Source organism: Piliocolobus tephrosceles, chromosome 7, assembly GCF_002776525.5.
Source record: "Piliocolobus tephrosceles isolate RC106 chromosome 7, ASM277652v3, whole genome shotgun sequence".
NCBI lineage: Eukaryota > Metazoa > Chordata > Mammalia > Primates > Cercopithecidae > Piliocolobus > Piliocolobus tephrosceles.
The window spans coordinates 112,756,235-112,774,471 of NC_045440.1; the positions used below are offsets into that span (position 1 = coordinate 112,756,235).

Sequence of the window (18,237 nt, forward strand, 5' to 3'; positions counted from 1 at the left end):
GAACAGCCCTATTCCTCTGCTCCCATTATAAGCAAAACTTTTTAATTGGATTGTCTCTACTTCTTCACCTCCCTCTCAACTCACTCAATTTGGGCTTATGGAAATCACCATTTCACTGAATCTATGTCCAGAGAGATTACCACCCTCTTCAACTTCCCAAAAGCATTCATAACAAGTGATGATTCTACATCTTCAGATGTATTCTCCTCTTAATTTCTGTACTGCAACAGTGTTCTACCTTCCCTCTCACTCATGACTGTTGTCTCTCAGTCTTATTTGCTAACCTCTCTTCTGCTAGACCTCTAACTGTCAGAGTTTCCAAAATCCTAATCTTGTGACCCATTTTCTTTTGTATCTTTACCCTCTGCCTAAATCAGGTGTTCCTAACCTTTTCTGAGTCCCTTTGGAAGTCAAGTGAAGGCTATGAACTCTTTCTCAGAATATTAAGTTTAAGTACACAAAATAAAATTTGTAGAATTATATAGGAAACAAATTATATTAAAATTATAGTTATCAAATATTTCAAAATAAATGCATGATATCCATTTTTATCAACACAAAAATAAGACAATATATTTTATATACAAGTAACTTTAAAATTTTACCTTATTTTTAAAAATCAGGGTAAAGTTGTTTCTTAACTTGGATAGGAACATTACACTGTGGGGTTGTGATTGACAGGACAACATGCTTGTTACTGTTATGCAGGATATGTTGTCAATTTCAAATTTTTGTTTTAAGGTTTATAAGTATTGAAACTCTTGATTAGTTAAGATGTGTGTGTGTGTGTGTAGCAAAAAGGATGTCTTAGTTCATTTGGGCTGCTATAATAAAATAGCACAGGCTGGGTGGTTTATAAACAACAGAAATTTATTGCTTACAAACAGGAATTTGTTTCTTACAGTTCTGAAGGCTGGGAAGTTGGTGATCAAGGTGCCAGCGATTTAGTGTCTGATGAATGCCATCTTCTGGTTCATAGAAAGAGTCTTTCCACTGCATCCTCACATGGTGGTAGGCGTGAATGAGTTCCTTTGGGCCTATTTCATAAGGACACTAATCCCATTCATGAGGGCTTTCCGTGACCTAATCACCTGTCACGAGCCCCACCTCCTAACAGCATAACTTTGGTATACCATCACTTTCAACACACAAATTTTGGGAGGATACAAACATTTAGATCATAGCATTAAATTAAAGTTTTTTAAGCTTATTTTACAAGGCCAAGATAAGCTTGCCTCAAAAGATGTTAGAATCCTCAAAGATTTTTTGAGTTAAATCCTACCTATAATGTTTTTGAGCCTAAGAGCAAAGATTATAGACTAGGACAATGCTTTCAATACAGTTTATATCAGAAAGGAAAGGATTCTGGATCCGTGGTTCAACTTTAATACAATTTAGATAGAAGTAACTTCCAAAAGGGTACTAAACAGTTTCCAGATATTTATAGATGTCTCTTTTCAAAGAAATGGATAGTTAGCTAGGGTAAAACATTTCAAAGTTTGGCAAGGATGTCAGTTTCTATTTTGATCTTACAAATCAGCTACATATTCTGGAAAGATTATAATATTATTTAAAGTAGAAAGCCTAATGAACTTGAAAATTTTAGCCCATCCATGTGGCTAAAAATAATTGCCAGATAAGCCAACCCATGCATCAATAGTTTTTTTTTTTTTTTTGAAGTATTCTGAATGCAGAATTTCTTTTCTTTAAGAAAAATTAAGTAGTTGCCCTTAAACAAGCTCTTAAATCTTACCCCTCACCCTCAAAATGAATTCACATATTTATGGTTAATAGATTTTCAACAAAAATGCCAAGAACACATGATGAGAAAGGGCAGTGTCTTCCAAAAATAGGGCTGGGAAAACTGGATATCCACAAGCAGGAGAATCCAATTAGGCCTTCATCTCATACCATAAACCAAAATCAACTAAAATAAAGATTTAAATGTAAGGCCTGAAACCATAAAACTACTAGAAAAAGAAAATATTGGGGAAAAGCTTCATGACATTGGTGTGGGCAATACTTTTTTTTTTTTTTTTTTTGGATATAATTCTAAAAGCACAGGCAACAGAAACAAAAAATAGACAAATGGGCTAACATCAAGCTAAAAAGCTTCTTCACAGCAAAGGAAACATCAACAGAGTGGAGAGACTGTCTAGTAAGTTGAAGAATATATTTGCAAACCGTATATCTGATAAGGGGTTAATATCCAAAATATATATGGAACTCTTATAACTCAACAGTAAGAAAACAAATAACCAGATTAAAAATAACAAAAGACTTAAGTGGACATTTCCGCAAAGAAGACATACAAATGGCCAACAGGTATACAGCAAGGTGGTCAACACTGAGCCAGTATAGGAAAGAAACTTGGTCCTGGCAGTTAAGAGACATAATAACCAAGAACCCCTCACCGCCACTCCATAGACCTCAAATGTCCAGGCATTTCCCTGCGCTACCTTCTTGCCTCCCTTAACAAGCTAACCCAAGTCAGGGAGTAGAAAGCTGCCTCCTCCTAACTTAGCTGTCCTGGATGAATCCCTAACTATAAAAAGAAGAAACTGACCATTTATAGCTTTGAGCGATGTCTTCCAAGGTTACTGAAGTGAGACTCTGGCATTCCCAATAATAAACAGACCAGATTCAGCCAACCGAAGACAAGATGAATGAATTCCAGCATTGACCCTTCATGAAGTTTTTCCTTGTTATAATCTCATTATAATACTGAAAATCACACCCAGGGGTGGGGATTTGACATGCTAATGAGACATATGACACATGAAGAAATATGTTATCAAACTGCGCAGGTGCTAAAAGTTTCCTGCCTCTATATGCCTACACGTAGCTCCTTTTCTCACCTTAGCTCCCTTAAAATGACAAGAGCCAAGCCCTTTGGGGAGCTGGCACTGAGATCCATTTTCTGTACATTTCTCCCTTGCTTTGTGTGAGCTGGAAGCCTATTAAAACCTCGCCTAAGAAAAATTTCTGTTTGGCCCGGTGTTCATTTCTACTTACTTGAGAGCCAAGAACTCAGAGTCTGAGCTGCAGTAAAAACATCACTAACCATCAGGGAAATGCAAATAAAACCACAATCACATATTACCTCACACTTGTGAGAATGGCTACAATAAAAAAGACAAAAGGTAACAACTGTTAACAAGAATCTGGAGTAAAAGGAATGCTGGTGCACTGTTAGTAGCAATGTAATTCAGTACAGCCATTAAGGAAAATGGTATGGAAGTTCCTCAAAAAATTAAAAATGGAACTATCATATGATCCAGAAATCCTACTTCTGGGTAAGTATTCAAAGGAATTGAAATAAGGATTTCTAAGATACATCTGAACTCCCATGTGCATTGCAACATTATTCACAATAGCCAAGATATGGAATTAATGTAAGTGTACATCAGTAAATGAATGAAGAAAATATGGTATGTATACACAAGGGAATACTATTCAGCCATTAAAAATAGTGAAAAAAAAAAAAAAACTGTGATTTGCAACAACAGGGATGAACGTGGAGGACATTACGTTAAGTGAAATAAGCCAGGCACAGGAAGAGAAATACTGCATGATCTCGCTTATATGTGGAACGCAAAAAAAGTCAAACTCATGGAAACAGAGAGTAGAATGTTGGTTACCAGAAGTTGGAGGTGAGGGGCTTTGAGAGATGTTGGTCAATAGATATGACGTTTCAGTTAGACCAGAGGAATAATTTCAAGAGATCTATTGTACAACATGGTGATTACAGTTCATAACAACATATTGTATACTTGGAAATCGATAAGAAAGAAGATTTCAAGTGTTCTCACCACACACACACACACACACACACACAAGTAATAAATAAATAACTCCTGCCTCCTTGGAAATCAGTGAACTTCTATTTGATAAAATGTACTTTATATTTTGGTTGCCCTATTTCTTTATCATTTTTTAAAACATGCAATAATTCAGAGGGTACTTTAAATAATGTCAATGACTTTTATGTTTGGTGACAAAGCTTCTCTCAGGATTGTAAAAACAGCCTTTATTCCTATTGCATGTCTGTGTAAAAAACAAGTAATGACAGCATGAGGTGCTTTCATTATTACTAAGGTAACAATACCAGATGTATTGAAAAGCATTGTTAGAACCAATTAAGTAAAGAGTATATAATGCTTTAATTTTTCCAATCAATGTTTTATTTGGAAAAAGAATATAAAACAAAGCAGAACAATAAAAGAATTGTTTACCTTTCCCAAAATGTCACCAGCCTTGTTAGTCTCCAAAAGAGACTCACAAAATCAGAATTTTGCCAGATGCAATACTGAAGGGCAACGGTGAGAGCATCAATCCTCTGATAGCTCATTTTAATGTTAAGGTATTTCAATAATTCTAGAATGTATCAACACACTGTATGAAGCACCTCTTCTAGATTTCTCTTCTATTCCTGGGCAAAAACCAGCTTGAGCATCTCCAGTGCACATGACTGAATCGAAGTCTCTGCAACTTTATAGGATCTTAAGTAAAAGAATTTTACTAAATGGAGAATTCATGTTTTCAAAGTGTCCTAGCTTTTACACCTTGAGATTGTTCTTGCATAACAAAAATCTACTATTGGCAAGACATTTTATAAATAAAGACATTGTGGCCTTGGTGTCCCACCACATTTATGCAAGTGAAGCTGTAATCCAGTCTTCATCATCACTCTTCTCTTCAATGTAAACTGAAATAGGTTCTGTAAAAAGTATAAGAAATAATGATAAAATAAAACATTTGATTCAAGTGACATTTTGAGAATCTATATTACAAGCCTTAAGGCTTTTAAGCAATTTGATAAATATCATAGAAACAAGTAATTTGGTTGTCAATTAAGCAAATTATAGGATATTCAAGAAATTTGTAATACAAGTGAAATAAGACAAGTTTTTTTTTCAATTTGTTCATTTCTTTTTAGCACTTTTTATTACTTTAACCCTCAGGTAGATACAAGGTTTCAGCAGGAGTTCAGAAGCCATGCCCTTCTAGGAGTTTTGAGCATGGATTTCATGACTTTTTGTGTCTGTGCCTTAGTACAAATTATCATTCTCATTTCTGATATTCACAATTTTCTCACAGTTTTTTTAAAATACACACTATATTCATGAAGGAGTAATCACAAATACCCATTTTACGACACACCAAATACAAAAAGGAATTTGAAGGAAATGAAAAAGTAAATGAAAGAAATATTGACACTCAGAGAAGGTACCAAACTTTGTAAAACCTTTGTTACTGCACAACGTGTTAGCAGTAATGAATGACTTTAACACGCTTCAGTAATTGTCTCAAAAGTCAAATATGTTCGACATTACCTGGGCCATGTAGCGCCATACAAATTTGTCAATGGAGAGTTAATGATTTTTATTTGAACCGTCCCGTATTTGCACACTTAAGCAATTAAAAACCTTCCATCTCCTTCCAGGCATTAAGCAACAAGGTTACATTGTTGGTTGTCTTCCTTGCGTTAGTATTTTCTGTCTAGCATCTATTAGTTTTGAACATGTTATATATTTCACTAATTTTTGTGTTTATTGTCTATCTCCACCAAGAATGTAAGCTCCACGAGGACAGGGAGTTTTCTTAATCACTGCTATTTTCTTAATGCCTAGAATTCTGAATATATGTTAAAGGCAAACTGTTGTTTTCCAAGTACCTCATTTTGTTCACCATCTTTCACTAATAGGTCTAGTTTTGAAATTAGGCCCTGAATTGAGTGATACATTCACAATTAAATTCCTTATTCCCTCTAGTTCTGCAAGAGTTTCTATCAATCCCTTATCATTTTCTTATTGTTTTTAAGTCAAGGGACCAATATGTTTAAAAACAGTCTCTTTTTTCACCATATGAGCCAGCAGAACAGGCTACATAATTTGTGAGGTCTCATGCAAAATGATAAGGGGAAGTCCCTTGTTCAAAAAATATAAAGGATCTCAAGATGACAGCAAAGTATTAAACTGAGTATGGGCCCTATGAGACATGGCACAGGTCACACCCACTATCCTAGCCCTTTAGGCAGGGTTTTGTTAGAGCTAGATTTTTGAAAACTTACAAAAGAAACACGGGGTTTAATGATTAGATTCTACTTTCATGTTTTCTCATGTCCATGGTGAGTCTGTGTTACAAGACAGGTTTGAAGATTGTAAAAATGAACACTATTTAAATCATAAATTACATCAACTCCATAACTGCTTTTTCTGGTTCCAAGTTGACCTTTTGGTTATATAAATTTCCATCTAGTTACAATTATTTATTGGGACACTATCCCATCCAATTATTTTAATAATTCAAGACCAAAATTCTCACTGGTGTGATCTTTTTAGAACATTTATTTATCATATAAATAAGCACTACTTAAAGGGAAAAATCAATTAAAGATATTCATTCATTCAACAAAAGTTTATTAAAAATTTATATATGGAAATTATGGGGCTTTTTTTAAAAGACATTATAAACAAGAAAGAAGGCTAATTTACCAGAAATCAACTTTCCTGAGGCTAATTAGTCCAATGATCATTTTGCTGAATGAATAATTTGCTAAATTTGCCAACTTGGATGACTGTGGTTTAATAGCAGTATTTATCAGCTTTAATATGATTGTTTAATATGAGTGATTAATGGTAATACATATAGAAAAAATTACATATTCATATAATATTGAATACATATGTATGCGTATAATATGTATACCTATTATAATACATAAATAAGTATACATATTTTATATATACTTATTCTAAGAAGACTAAGTGTGAAAGAAAGTGAAACTATTTGAAAGAAACTAGTATAATGAACCATGCAATTAGTATGTGTTAAGTCAAAAAATAAAATAGGACACAATAGAAGTAGCCATATTATATTTTGAATGTTGCGTGCCATTTGCTGGTTGATATACTATCTAAAAATTGGGTGAAAAAAAATCTTTTAAAAGTTTGGCAAAACAGAAGTCAACATAAAAAATCTGAAGCGCTTTATTGGTACACTCAATATTTAGACAAATTTTCCTCTTTGTTATAAATTATATGAATTCTATCTACAGGAAAGTCTGTCTAATTTAATGGTTTCTCATTAAAAATTACAAACAACTCCAGTATATAATATGGTAAGGATTCCCGACCCCCAGGCCATGGACTGTTACTGTGGTGAAGTATATACTGTTACATACTTTACCTTTATAGGCACAATTTTCAGTAGCTGATGATATGGAGAGAGATTCCAAAAATTTATGAGATGAATGTAATTAGATAACAAAATTAATTACTTTTATTTTTCGGCTCTTTTTTTCTTTCTTTCTTTCTTTTTTTTTTTTTTTTTTTTGGACACAAAGTCAGTCTTTGTCTCCCAAGCTGTAGTGCAATGGCGCCACCATGGCTCAGTGCAGCCTCGACCTCTCAGACTCAAGTGATCTGCTCACCTCAGCCTCTTGAGTTTCTGGGACTATAGTCGTGCACCACCATGCATGACTAATTTTAAAAAATCATTTATTTATTTTTAATATTTTTAGAGATGGGGGTCTCACCTTGTTGCCCAGGCTGAAAATTATTTTCTTAACCCCACTAGACAGATATAAACTCCTCAAGAATAAGAGCCTAACTTTACTTATTTTAGGATTCTTTCTTCTATTTCTTCTCTCTTCCTTCCCAATTAGAGTTGTCAGATTTAGTAAACAAAAACATGGAAAGCTGAGTTAAATTTGGATTTCAGATAAACTCTGAACAATTTTTAGTGTACATATGTCCTAAATCTTGCTTGGACATACTTAAAACTGGAAAGAAATAATTTGTAACTTATCTTAAATTCAAATTTACCTGGGTGGCCTGTATTTTATCTGTCAACCTTACTCCCAATTTCTACCTTTCCTCCATCCCCCAGCAAGTACTTAGAACAGACCCTGGAACACAGATGTCCTTGTACAATAGATGAATGAGTAGGTGGACAGTGACCTTGAACAAGGAGTTTACTAAAATAGGCAGCTCTTTCAAGAAGTTTAATAACAAGTAAACTAGAGAGTTTGCCTCAAGAAGAGAAGAAAGGATTTTTGGTTTGTGTTTAGTTTTTTAGTAATAAATACTGTATATCTTTCTAGGAAAAGAGGAGAACGGGGAGAGTGAATTAATTAGAAGTGAGATAAGGGGGATATTGTTAGAATAATAATCAGTAAGAAGGGAAGAGAAGAGTTTTCACCAAGAGTTCAAAGAGGTGATTGACCATGTCATAGAAGAAAAATACTTCTTCCCGAAAAGGGAGGAACAAAAAGAAAGGAAGAAGGGAAGGAAGGGAGGGAGGGAGGGAGGGAGGGAGAGAAAGAATAAATGAAAGCGGGAAGGAAGGAAAGAAAGAGAAAGAGAGAAAATTTTAAATTTTCTACTTATAAAATTTTTTAAACTAATAAAAAAAGTGCAAAGGATCATACCTACACTTAAATTCAAACATTGCTTAAAATTTGCCAGCTTTTTTTTCCAGCAAAACTATTTTGAAGTACATTCCAGACATAAAGACACTACAACCTTAAATACCCCATCATGCGATTCCATCACTTAAAACCACTCTTTAACTAAAGTATGATACCGCTATTATACCTAATGAAATGAACACTTCTATAATATCTTTCAATACTTGTTACTTAATCCATATTCATTTTCCCTAATTTGTTCTGCAAATGTCCTTCATAGTTTTATCATTACCATTATTATTACAAACCAGGATCCAATAGAAGCTTATGCATTGCTATTTGGGTAATAATCTTTTAATATCTTTAAAAACACATAACATTTTTAAATGTAGAAACTGCAAACTAGGTGGGTGAAACTTCTCACCTTTTTTTGTTGTTTGTTTTTGAGACAGAGTCTCACTAAGTTGCCCAGGCTGGAGTTCAGGGGTGCGATTTCAGCTCACTGCAACCTCTGCCTCCCGGGTTCAAGCAATTCTCCTGCCTCAGCCTCCCAAGTAGCTGGGATTACAAGGCATGCGCCAACCATCTGGCTAGTTTTTGTATTTTTAATAGAGATGGCGTTTCACCATGTCAGCCAGTCTGGTCTCGAACTCTTGACCTCAAGTGATCCTCCCACCTCGGTCTCCCAAAGTGGTGGAATTACAGGCGTGAGCCACTGTGCCTAGCCCCTTCTCAACTTTTAAAGAGTAGGGAGAGGTGGGCAATCAAGAGATCCTGAGGTTAGGATATTAACAACAGTGAGAGGATTTGGAATGAGCCCCCGGGGAGCATTCAGTGGGGAATAATAAACTGCCTTCTCCAGGGAGGTCAGAGACACCTGCGTTTCATTCGTCTGCTATCTGGCATTCCAGAAACAGGTCAGCAGTGCTGGACCTCCCTCCATGCCAACAGTAAGCCCTGGCCCTCAGTCTACAGAACTGAGGGCAGTGGAGGGGATAAGAGAACCGGCTCTGGAGTCTCTCTGCTTGAGTCCTCACTCTACACTTAGCTGTATGTCCCTGGGCAAGTCACCTAACATTTCTGTGCCTCAGTCTAGTGCTTAGAAAAATGGGCGAGATGGTAACAGTCCGCTATTGAAACTACTGTCTATAAAGCAGTAGGCGCCGTGTTTGGGACATGCTGAGAAATCAACAATTATTATGATTGTCAATTAAAGAGATAGCACAATCTCAAATGAATGTGAAGGGGTAAAAACGCGTGGGGTTTGTGTATTAAGTGGATTTATAGGCCCATCTGGAGAGGATTAATGACTAAGGCAGACAGGCAGATGAAAGTATGCAGGGAAAGAAAGAAAAAAGATAAAACCAAAAAGAAAATAGAGAAGGAGATCTAGGAAGACCTCAAGGACCATTGATTCCTTTAGCCAAAAAGGAGTAAGGCCCTTCCACCTATGGGGACAGCCTTGGGAAGGCAGCATCCGGGTTTGAGTGTGGAGGTTTGATTATCATGGACTGGCTCGGGGCCGGATTAGTTCTCCTGCGAAGGTTCTAGGGTGTGCGTGAGTGTGTGTGTCCGCGCGCGCGTCAATCCCAGAGGCGCAGCCCAACAGCAGGGGCGGGGCGGGCCACGGGAGGGCGGCCCAGTTCCCCAGCGCTCCGGGGCAAAGCGGACGCGCCAGCGAGTCGTAGTCCCCAGAGTCGAGCTTCAGCACTAGCGCCAGCTGCGAGTGGAGGGCACCAGCTCCGCGGAACTGGCTTTTCAATGGGACACCTGTGGCTCCTGGGGATTTGGGGCCTCTGGGGACTGCTCCTGTGTGCCGCGGATCCCAGCACAGGTAACCCTTTGGGCAAGCTAGGGAGGCAAGCAGGAGAGGCCCGCGTAGACACTACCCGTGCTCCCGGGGTCCTGGGAGAGGCTGGACCACCTGGCACCTGGCTGAGGCTGTGCGTGCGGTTGCATGACGATCCTGGGGACCAGGGGAGCTGGATGGCAAGCCTAGCAAACACAGACACACGCAGAGAGAGAGAGAGACAGAGACAGAGACAAGGACACAGAGAAAGAGATTGCGAGAGATTGCCTTTAAGTCATCAATGCTGCGACTAGAATGATGAAATGTCCCACCTGCACCCCCAAAGTGACACACGTGAAAGGAGACTGAAATTTGGCGGGGGAGTGGGGACTGGGAAGAGGCAACCTGAGTCCCTTTTTCTCCATTCTTCTTGGGTCGCTTTCCTCACAAAAGAAAGGGCAACAACCCCCAGTAGGACGGGGATGGGCCTTCGTGGCAGGTGTCAGTCATTTCTAGGGGCAGCTGCCCCGTGTCTTCAAAGTAATACCCAGAAGTGCTCTGGGAAGAGACTGATAAGATAAGAAATTGGAGTTGTCTGTGGAGATAACAGGAGGATGAACCTGAGATAGGCGAGCAGCAGCACTGTCTGGAGATAGGATCCAGCTTCCCCGCTGGAGTTTCCTACTCTTGGCTGTGGGCTGCCCTGAGATATGAATGTGTGGGAGCAAGAACACCTTGGAGCTCTTGGCAAAGACAGACCCGAAGTACAGAGGCACTGGGTCTGGGGCCTCGAAACTGATCTCCTTTATGTTGCAGAGCTTTTGCTACTATAGGTGAAGTCCACTCTAAACCTTTCTAAGACAGAACGGAACAAGTCAATCATAATTCCCTTAGCCTTTTTGTATACATCCATTTCGAGAAATTAATAATTTCTGTGGCCTTTCTTTGTATCTCACTTAAATTTTTCTACCTACTGTGAACATTTCTTTTAGGATTCCAGTAATTACTAGATCTGTACAGTGTAAGCAGAAAATAAACACCTCTATCCACTATGTAGCTTTGAGTTGTTTTAAAGAATTATTTGCAGTACTCCAAAGAAGCAGCTCACATAACCCTGTTTGCCAGGCAGTTCCCTCTATCTAGAACTATCCTTATCTTTCTAACGACGGGCCCAGTCTAATTCATATTTGCCCTAAAAAATGTGGAAGGGGCATGTCTTCTTTGTAGAAGCCAGTGCGACACAAGCAGTGTGGGTGAAATGCTCCTTGAGTTACCCATAGCCTCTATGCTCTCCTCTGTCTCTTGGTACTGTCTAACCTAAGCCTTTGGAAAGTTAGGACTGTTACACATTTCCGTATTTCCAGGAAGCTAACACAGTTTGTTGAATGAATTAGTGACCTTTATATTAAGAACTCACTATCATCAGGAGACTAGAAGGATCCCAGAAATTATCTTTCCTGAAGCCACACTCCCTCATGGAAAACAATGTCTTCTCAAAACCAACATTTCTCTTTGTACCTGGTCTAGTCTTTTAACCTACCTAGCATTGCATTTCTTCTGTGCTCTTATAATGACCTATATCTTCTTGGTGTCTGCTGTTATGTGAGCTGTTAAGCATAGTTATAGATCTGCAGTTAGCAGAACACTACATGAAATTAAGGATTTAATACGTGTTTTATAATATGATAGGTAAGTGATGAAAATGATCACGTGTTAGTTTTGCTCTTGGTAGCACCTAAGATAGTGCTTTGCACAAAGCCAGTGGGTGTTAACTAAGTTAATGACTCTGTCAAGTCATTGGCAGAGCCAAAAACAAAACCTGGGTGAATTTTACTTTCATTCCTGTAAACTTCACGATGTTTTCCTTGCAACTTTGTGGTATGTGTTACAAATGTTGATGACTGAAATGAAGAACTTGGTGATTTTACCTCTACTATATTTTAATATTTTTCAGATGGCTCTCAAATAATACCCAAAGTCACAGAAATAATACCTAAATATGGCAGCATAAATGGAGCAACAAGGCTGACTATAAGAGGAGAAGGTATGGTTGCTTTTTTTTTTTTCGCCAAGGTTGAGGTATTTTCAAGACTATTTCATATTTACAGTTTGATGGTTAAACAAACAAACAAACAAACACCATTGGAGTTGTTTCTTCACTTGGCCAGAGTGGTAAAATTCTACCCTCTTTGATAGCTAGTGAAATCCCCAAGAGTCTTTATCAACTTGATCATCTGAATTCTTATTATACTGGCTTGCTTAACATCAGGATCTGGATTAATGACTGAACTAAAAGGAATGCAATTAACCCAAGTCAGCAATTATTTGCTTTATTCTTCATGGGTCTAATGACATTTAATTTATTTTAAGATTAAACAAAACATTTGTGGGTGTTGGGTAGAATATTGATAAGAGAGTACAATAGAGAAATAGTATGTTAATGAAAGGGGAAAGGCAATAGAAAACAAAACTTTAGATTCCTTCTCCTGCCACCCAACCTCAGGCTTCATAAAGGTTTGAGTACCATATGTCGTTCCCCTTCTTCTCGCCTGGTCTTAGGATAAAACATAGAAGGCAATCAGTAAATATATTTAATGCACAGCTTTTCCAAGGGTTAAATAGAAATATGTGTTTCTTTCAGCCATAAGACCTTTGCAATATAAATGATACCAGTATTCAGATACTTAGGAATTTTTTAACAATAAGAAACATTTAAAAATATTAGCAAAATCTATTATTTGGTCTTTAAGAAATGAAAAGTTTTTATAGTTAACAAAAATATTTAATTATTTTGTCATATAATGTAATGCCTTTTAATGTTTCTGATTTTTGCAGAATTCAGTCTCTCAATGATATGCTTAAAATGGTTTATGCTTCCACATTATAAACAATATAGTTTGGATTAAAATGTTACTTTTTAGAGTTAAGACCCATGAACAATATAATTGTTAAAGATTATTTTAGAGATGGCTTTAACCATATGTTTCTTATATTGTAAATTGCTGATAAGATGGTATGCTTGAAAGTTATTGGGTTTTAAACAGAAATTCAAATGCCACGAGAGAAATGCTCAGATTAAGAAAGAAGAAGAGCTGGGAGCGGTGGCTCACACCTGTAATTGCAGCACTTTCGGAGGCCGAGGTGGGCGGATCACGAGGTCAGGAGACCGAGACCATTGTGGCCAACATGGTGAAACCCAGTCTCTACTAAAAATACAAAAATTAGCTAGGCGTGGTGGTGCACCCCTGTAGTCGCAGCTACCCAGGAGGCTGAGGCAGGAGAATCGCTTGAACCCAGGAGGCAGAGGTTGCAGTGAGCTGAGATCGCACTCCAGCCTGGTGACAGAGTGAGACTCCATCTCAAAGAAGAAGAAGAAGAAAGAAAACACCCAGCCATTTTCTTCTGTTTCCAGACCTGAACATTTTCTGATCTAGGAACTATGGCTTGAATTTAAGCCCATAGACCCAGATCATCCCTAGTCTGACATAAAAAAACCCCAAAACATTCTATTCTTTAGAAAGGTATCCTTTTAAATCTAGCTAAAATGTAATCTTTTCTCTTGTGTGGACATTCTGAGGCAACTAGGCTGAGGACTCTTAATTGTAAAGCCCAGAGTGTCATTTGGTAAATTTCTGCTTTTCTCATCAGTACCAGTTTCTGAATGTGTTTGGTATTGCAGATACTTACACCTCCCGATTTGTCTTACAGTCCCCTGCCTTAACTACATATTATAGATGACTAAAAATGTGTTCTCATATTTCTTTCTCAGAGGCTCATTCTAAATACTGCCTTATAGAGGCAAAGAATAGAATAGTGGTCATCGGGAACTGGGAGAAGAGGAAGTGGAGGAAGGGGATTGGTCAAAGGGTACAAAATTTCAGTTATGCAAAATGAATAAATCCTAGAAATCTACTGTACAGCATAGAGCATATAGTTAACAACACTGCATTGTATACCTAAATGTTTGCTAGGAGGGGAAATCTTGTAACATATTCTTATCAAAAAAAATTTACAATAAATAGGGCAGGAGGAAACTTTTGGAGGCAAGCGGTCTGTTTACGACCTTGCCTGTTGTTATGACTTTTTTTTTTTTGAGATGGAGTTTCACTCTTGTCACCCAGGCTGGAGTGCAGTGGCACGATCTTGGCTCACCACAACCTCCGCCTCCTGAGTTCAAGCAATTCTCCTGCCTCAGCCTCCTGAGTAGCTGGAATTACAGGTGCCTGCCACCACATCCGGCTAATTTTTTGTATTTTTAGTAGAGATGGGGTTTCACGATGTTGGTCAGGCTGGTCTCAAACTCCTGACTTCATGATCCACCCATCTCAGCCTCCCAAAGTGCTGGGAGTACAGGCGTGAGCCACTGTACTCAGTGTGGTTATGGTTTTATGGGTATATACTTATATCCAAACTCAGAAAGTTGTATACATTAAATATATATAGCTTTTATATGTCAATCATAGCTCAATAAAGTGGTTTAAAATAAATTAATAAATGCTATTTAATATAGGCTTTTGGGTACCCATAATATATACAGAATGATATCTACAAAATGATAATGAATTTGCAAAATGCACCAGAGCTTTTATAGCTACATGAATGAACTTAAAGTTTATTTGGAGGGACTATATTCATGAAAATCACCAGGGTTGTGTCTGATAGATTCTCTGTTTTTAGAATCGCATGCAGTGCTAATTTATCAATTACACAAGAAGAATTTCTAAATGGAATTGTAAATTCTAGATGACTATCTAACTACTGGCTTCATACTACTTTTTAAAATGTTTTATTTTTGTAAAAGTCATTATAAAAGAGTAAAATATTATAGAAATACTTGACTTAGAAAGTGAGTTCTCTGAAATTCTACCCAGTAGAAAGATCTACTGTTAACATTTTTGTGTATCCAAATGACTTTTGGCTATTTCCAAACATAGTAGGGTATTGACTTGTAAACATTTGCCACAGCATTACTTTGTTTAAAAGGCCATGGTTGTGTTGGGCACATTGGTCAGTGCCTGTAACCCCAGTGCTTTGGGAAGCTAAGGCAGGAGGATCACTTGAGGCCAGGAATTTGAAACTAGCCTGGGCAACCAGCCTGGGGAACATAGCAAGACCCTGTCTCTACAAATGAAACATTTAAAACATTAGTCCAGCATGATGGCCTGCATGCCTGTAGTCCTAGCTACTTGGGAGGCTAAGGCGAGAGGATTCCTTGAGGCCAGGAGTTTAAGGCTGCAATGAGCTATGATTGTACCACTGCACTACAGCCTGGGTGATGGAGTGAAACCCTGCTTTAAAAACAAAACCCCACAAGACTATGCTTCAGGAGATACAGATACATAATTTTACTCTTATGATGCCCAAGGCAAAGTGTTTTGAACAATGGCACGTTTCTAGAAATTACTATACCCCCTTCTGAGATGACTAATTTGATTAAGAGCATTATAATTTTGATAAGTTCTGGTGTGTTTGTAATTATATTGGCTTTGTTATTTTATAGTCATACCTTGTATTTCTCAATTTTCTTCTTTGATATTTGTCATGTTTGTTTTTATTTTAAAAAATCAGTAAGAGGGGAGGAATAACATTGTACTTTTGGCTCCTTTTTCTAGCTATTTCCCTTACGATTTCTGGCACACACATTTTTGTTGAAGTGTTGAATTACATACTTTTAATAATGTTACAGAAAGCATATGGACTTTGGTTCAGTAGGACTGGCTTTCAATTCACCTTTGCCATTTCATATCATGTGACTGGGGCAAGTTACTTAGCTAAGCATCAGCTTACTCATCAGTAAAAGGGACTATTAATTCCTACCTCTTAGGGCTGTTATGAATATGGAAAAGGATGATACATCTAAGGTATCCATTATATAGTATAAACTCTATACATTAGAGTTATTTTTGTTTGTATTATTATTTGCATTTATGTTATAGGTCTGGTTTAATTCTTCAGTTGTTGTCTTCCATCTATCACACTGTATCTTTCTTTCCCATTGTTTTGAATGCTACAACTTTTAAGTAGGTTAATACATTTTCAACACTACGTTTTTTAACTAGAGAAAACAAAACAGCCTGCATTCTTCATGACAAGTTCTGGCTTTAATAACACTGACATTTTCTGTGATAGCAGCCCGGGCGTTGCTTTTGGATTGCTGCTATCAGGAGACCCAGGTTTGCGTGCCTGGCAATTCCTGTCTCCAGTTTTTATGCAAAATTTAAAAAAATACATTAACAGGTCAGGAATTTCCATCCGAAGCCTCATCCTTTTCCATTTCCAGAGTACACTCAGCCTTTCCTGTAATCTTTGTGACTTGGAGTACTTCCAGAGGTGGTGTTTTTATCCTCAATCATTTGTTTAGAATTTTAATTTTTTTTTTTTTTAGATGGAGTTTTGTTCTTGTTGCCCAGGCTGGAGTGCGATGGCACGATTTCAACTTACTGCGACCTCCGCCTCCTGGGTTCAAGCAATTCTCCTGTCTCAACCTCCCAAGTAGCAGGGGTTATAGGCACCTGCCACCACTCCTGGCTAATTTTTTGTATAGTAGAGATGGGGTTTCACCATGTTGGCCAGGTTGGTCTCAAACTCCTGACTTCAGGTGATACACTGGCCTTGGCCTCCCAAAGTACTGGGATTACAGGTGTGAGCCACTGCATCTGGCCTAGAATTATACTTTTAAGTTAAAATTTTAAAAAAGAAGACTCCTTTGTGTTTCTTTTTAACTCTTTGGAATTAGTTTAAAAGTCAGAAATATTTATATACTTTTTAAAGCAATATTAATAACAATATTTATGAATTATTGTTGATTTGGTTTATTATTTTCCCATAGATTTTACTCCTAGGACGTCTTCACATATGCTGTATATATTTAACACTATAGTAACTCCTAAGCTGAAAATGATATTATCTTTTGTTGGCATTATTTTTCAGAATGGTAGTTGTCTTGAGAATGCTGAAGAACAGATAAACGTTACTTATCATTGATGTGACATGTACCTGATAGGAATATATATACACACCACAAGTAAAACTTTCCGTTCTTTAGTTGGTTGCCAGGTACAGTATAAGTACCTTTTCAACACTTTTATTAGGAGAACATTAATTATAGGATTTAATTAATAGGACACTAAAGTCATTCATAGGTTTTATTTCTTGAGTTTATTTCAAAAGTGAATATTGTTTCAAAAATATAAAATATTCTTATGTGGCATACAAGGCTTAATCTATATTTAATTGCTTCCAAATGTAGTTTTGAATTTTCATATATTTATAGAAAGATTAAAGTAATTTTTGTCTCTATTTCACATTATCCTTTTGTCTCTTTCTGTTAGATATCCTATCAGCCTGCAAATACACTGTTATTCTGCCCACCTGAAAAAAAGTAAAAGAAAAATCATCAGCCTTCCCCTTGCTCACACCTCTCTCCAGCTACCAACTCATTTATCTGCCTGTTTGTAATTAAACTCTGAAAAATGTTAGCAATATTTGTCCTTTTCACTTTACTGTCTTCTGATCTTCTCTTGAACTCATGCCATTTATCCCATTATTTATCTGATTGTTCACTGAGACACCATCTTCACTGCTGCACCTATTCTATTCTCAGAACAGGAGCTAGTGAATCTTAGACACTGTAAGTCACATGATGTCACTCCTCTGTTTCAAAGCCTGCAATTATTCCACACGCTTGAAAATAGCCTAAGCACCTTCATTTCTGGTCTCCTCTCCTATCATTTCTCTTCACTCATAATTCTTCAACCACACTTGCTATTATCTGAATCCACATACATGGTCCTACCACAGGGCCTTGGCACATCCTGTTCCTTCTACCAAAAATGCACTTCCCATAGATATCCTCATGACTTGCTCCCTCTGAAAAACTTCCATGACTGTCTATAATACATACATCCTGTGTTCCACTTCACATCTTCATGGTATCACCTCTGACTTCAGTCATAAATGCTGCAAAGTGGCCCTAAGGCTCTTAAGTCACTTTTCACCGTCAACCTCCCTGATAGGCAGAGCCATGATCAGTAGA

The 18,237-nt window shown here is 37.3% G+C and overlaps 1 protein-coding gene across 1 annotated transcript in view; it reads left to right on the plus strand.

Annotated features, from left to right (window-relative positions):
* The first annotated feature begins 10,067 nt into the window (after nucleotides 1-10,067).
* The window catches only part of PKHD1L1 (PKHD1 like 1), a 157,171-nt gene continuing 149,001 nt past the window's right edge, over nucleotides 10,068-18,237 (plus strand). Inside the window, exons 1-2 of the mRNA XM_023223228.1 lie at nucleotides 10,068-10,247; nucleotides 12,157-12,246. Of these exons, the coding sequence (XP_023078996.1) occupies nucleotides 10,175-10,247; nucleotides 12,157-12,246 (163 nt within the window). The 5' untranslated portion in view covers nucleotides 10,068-10,174. The remainder of the gene's footprint in view (nucleotides 10,248-12,156; nucleotides 12,247-18,237) is intronic.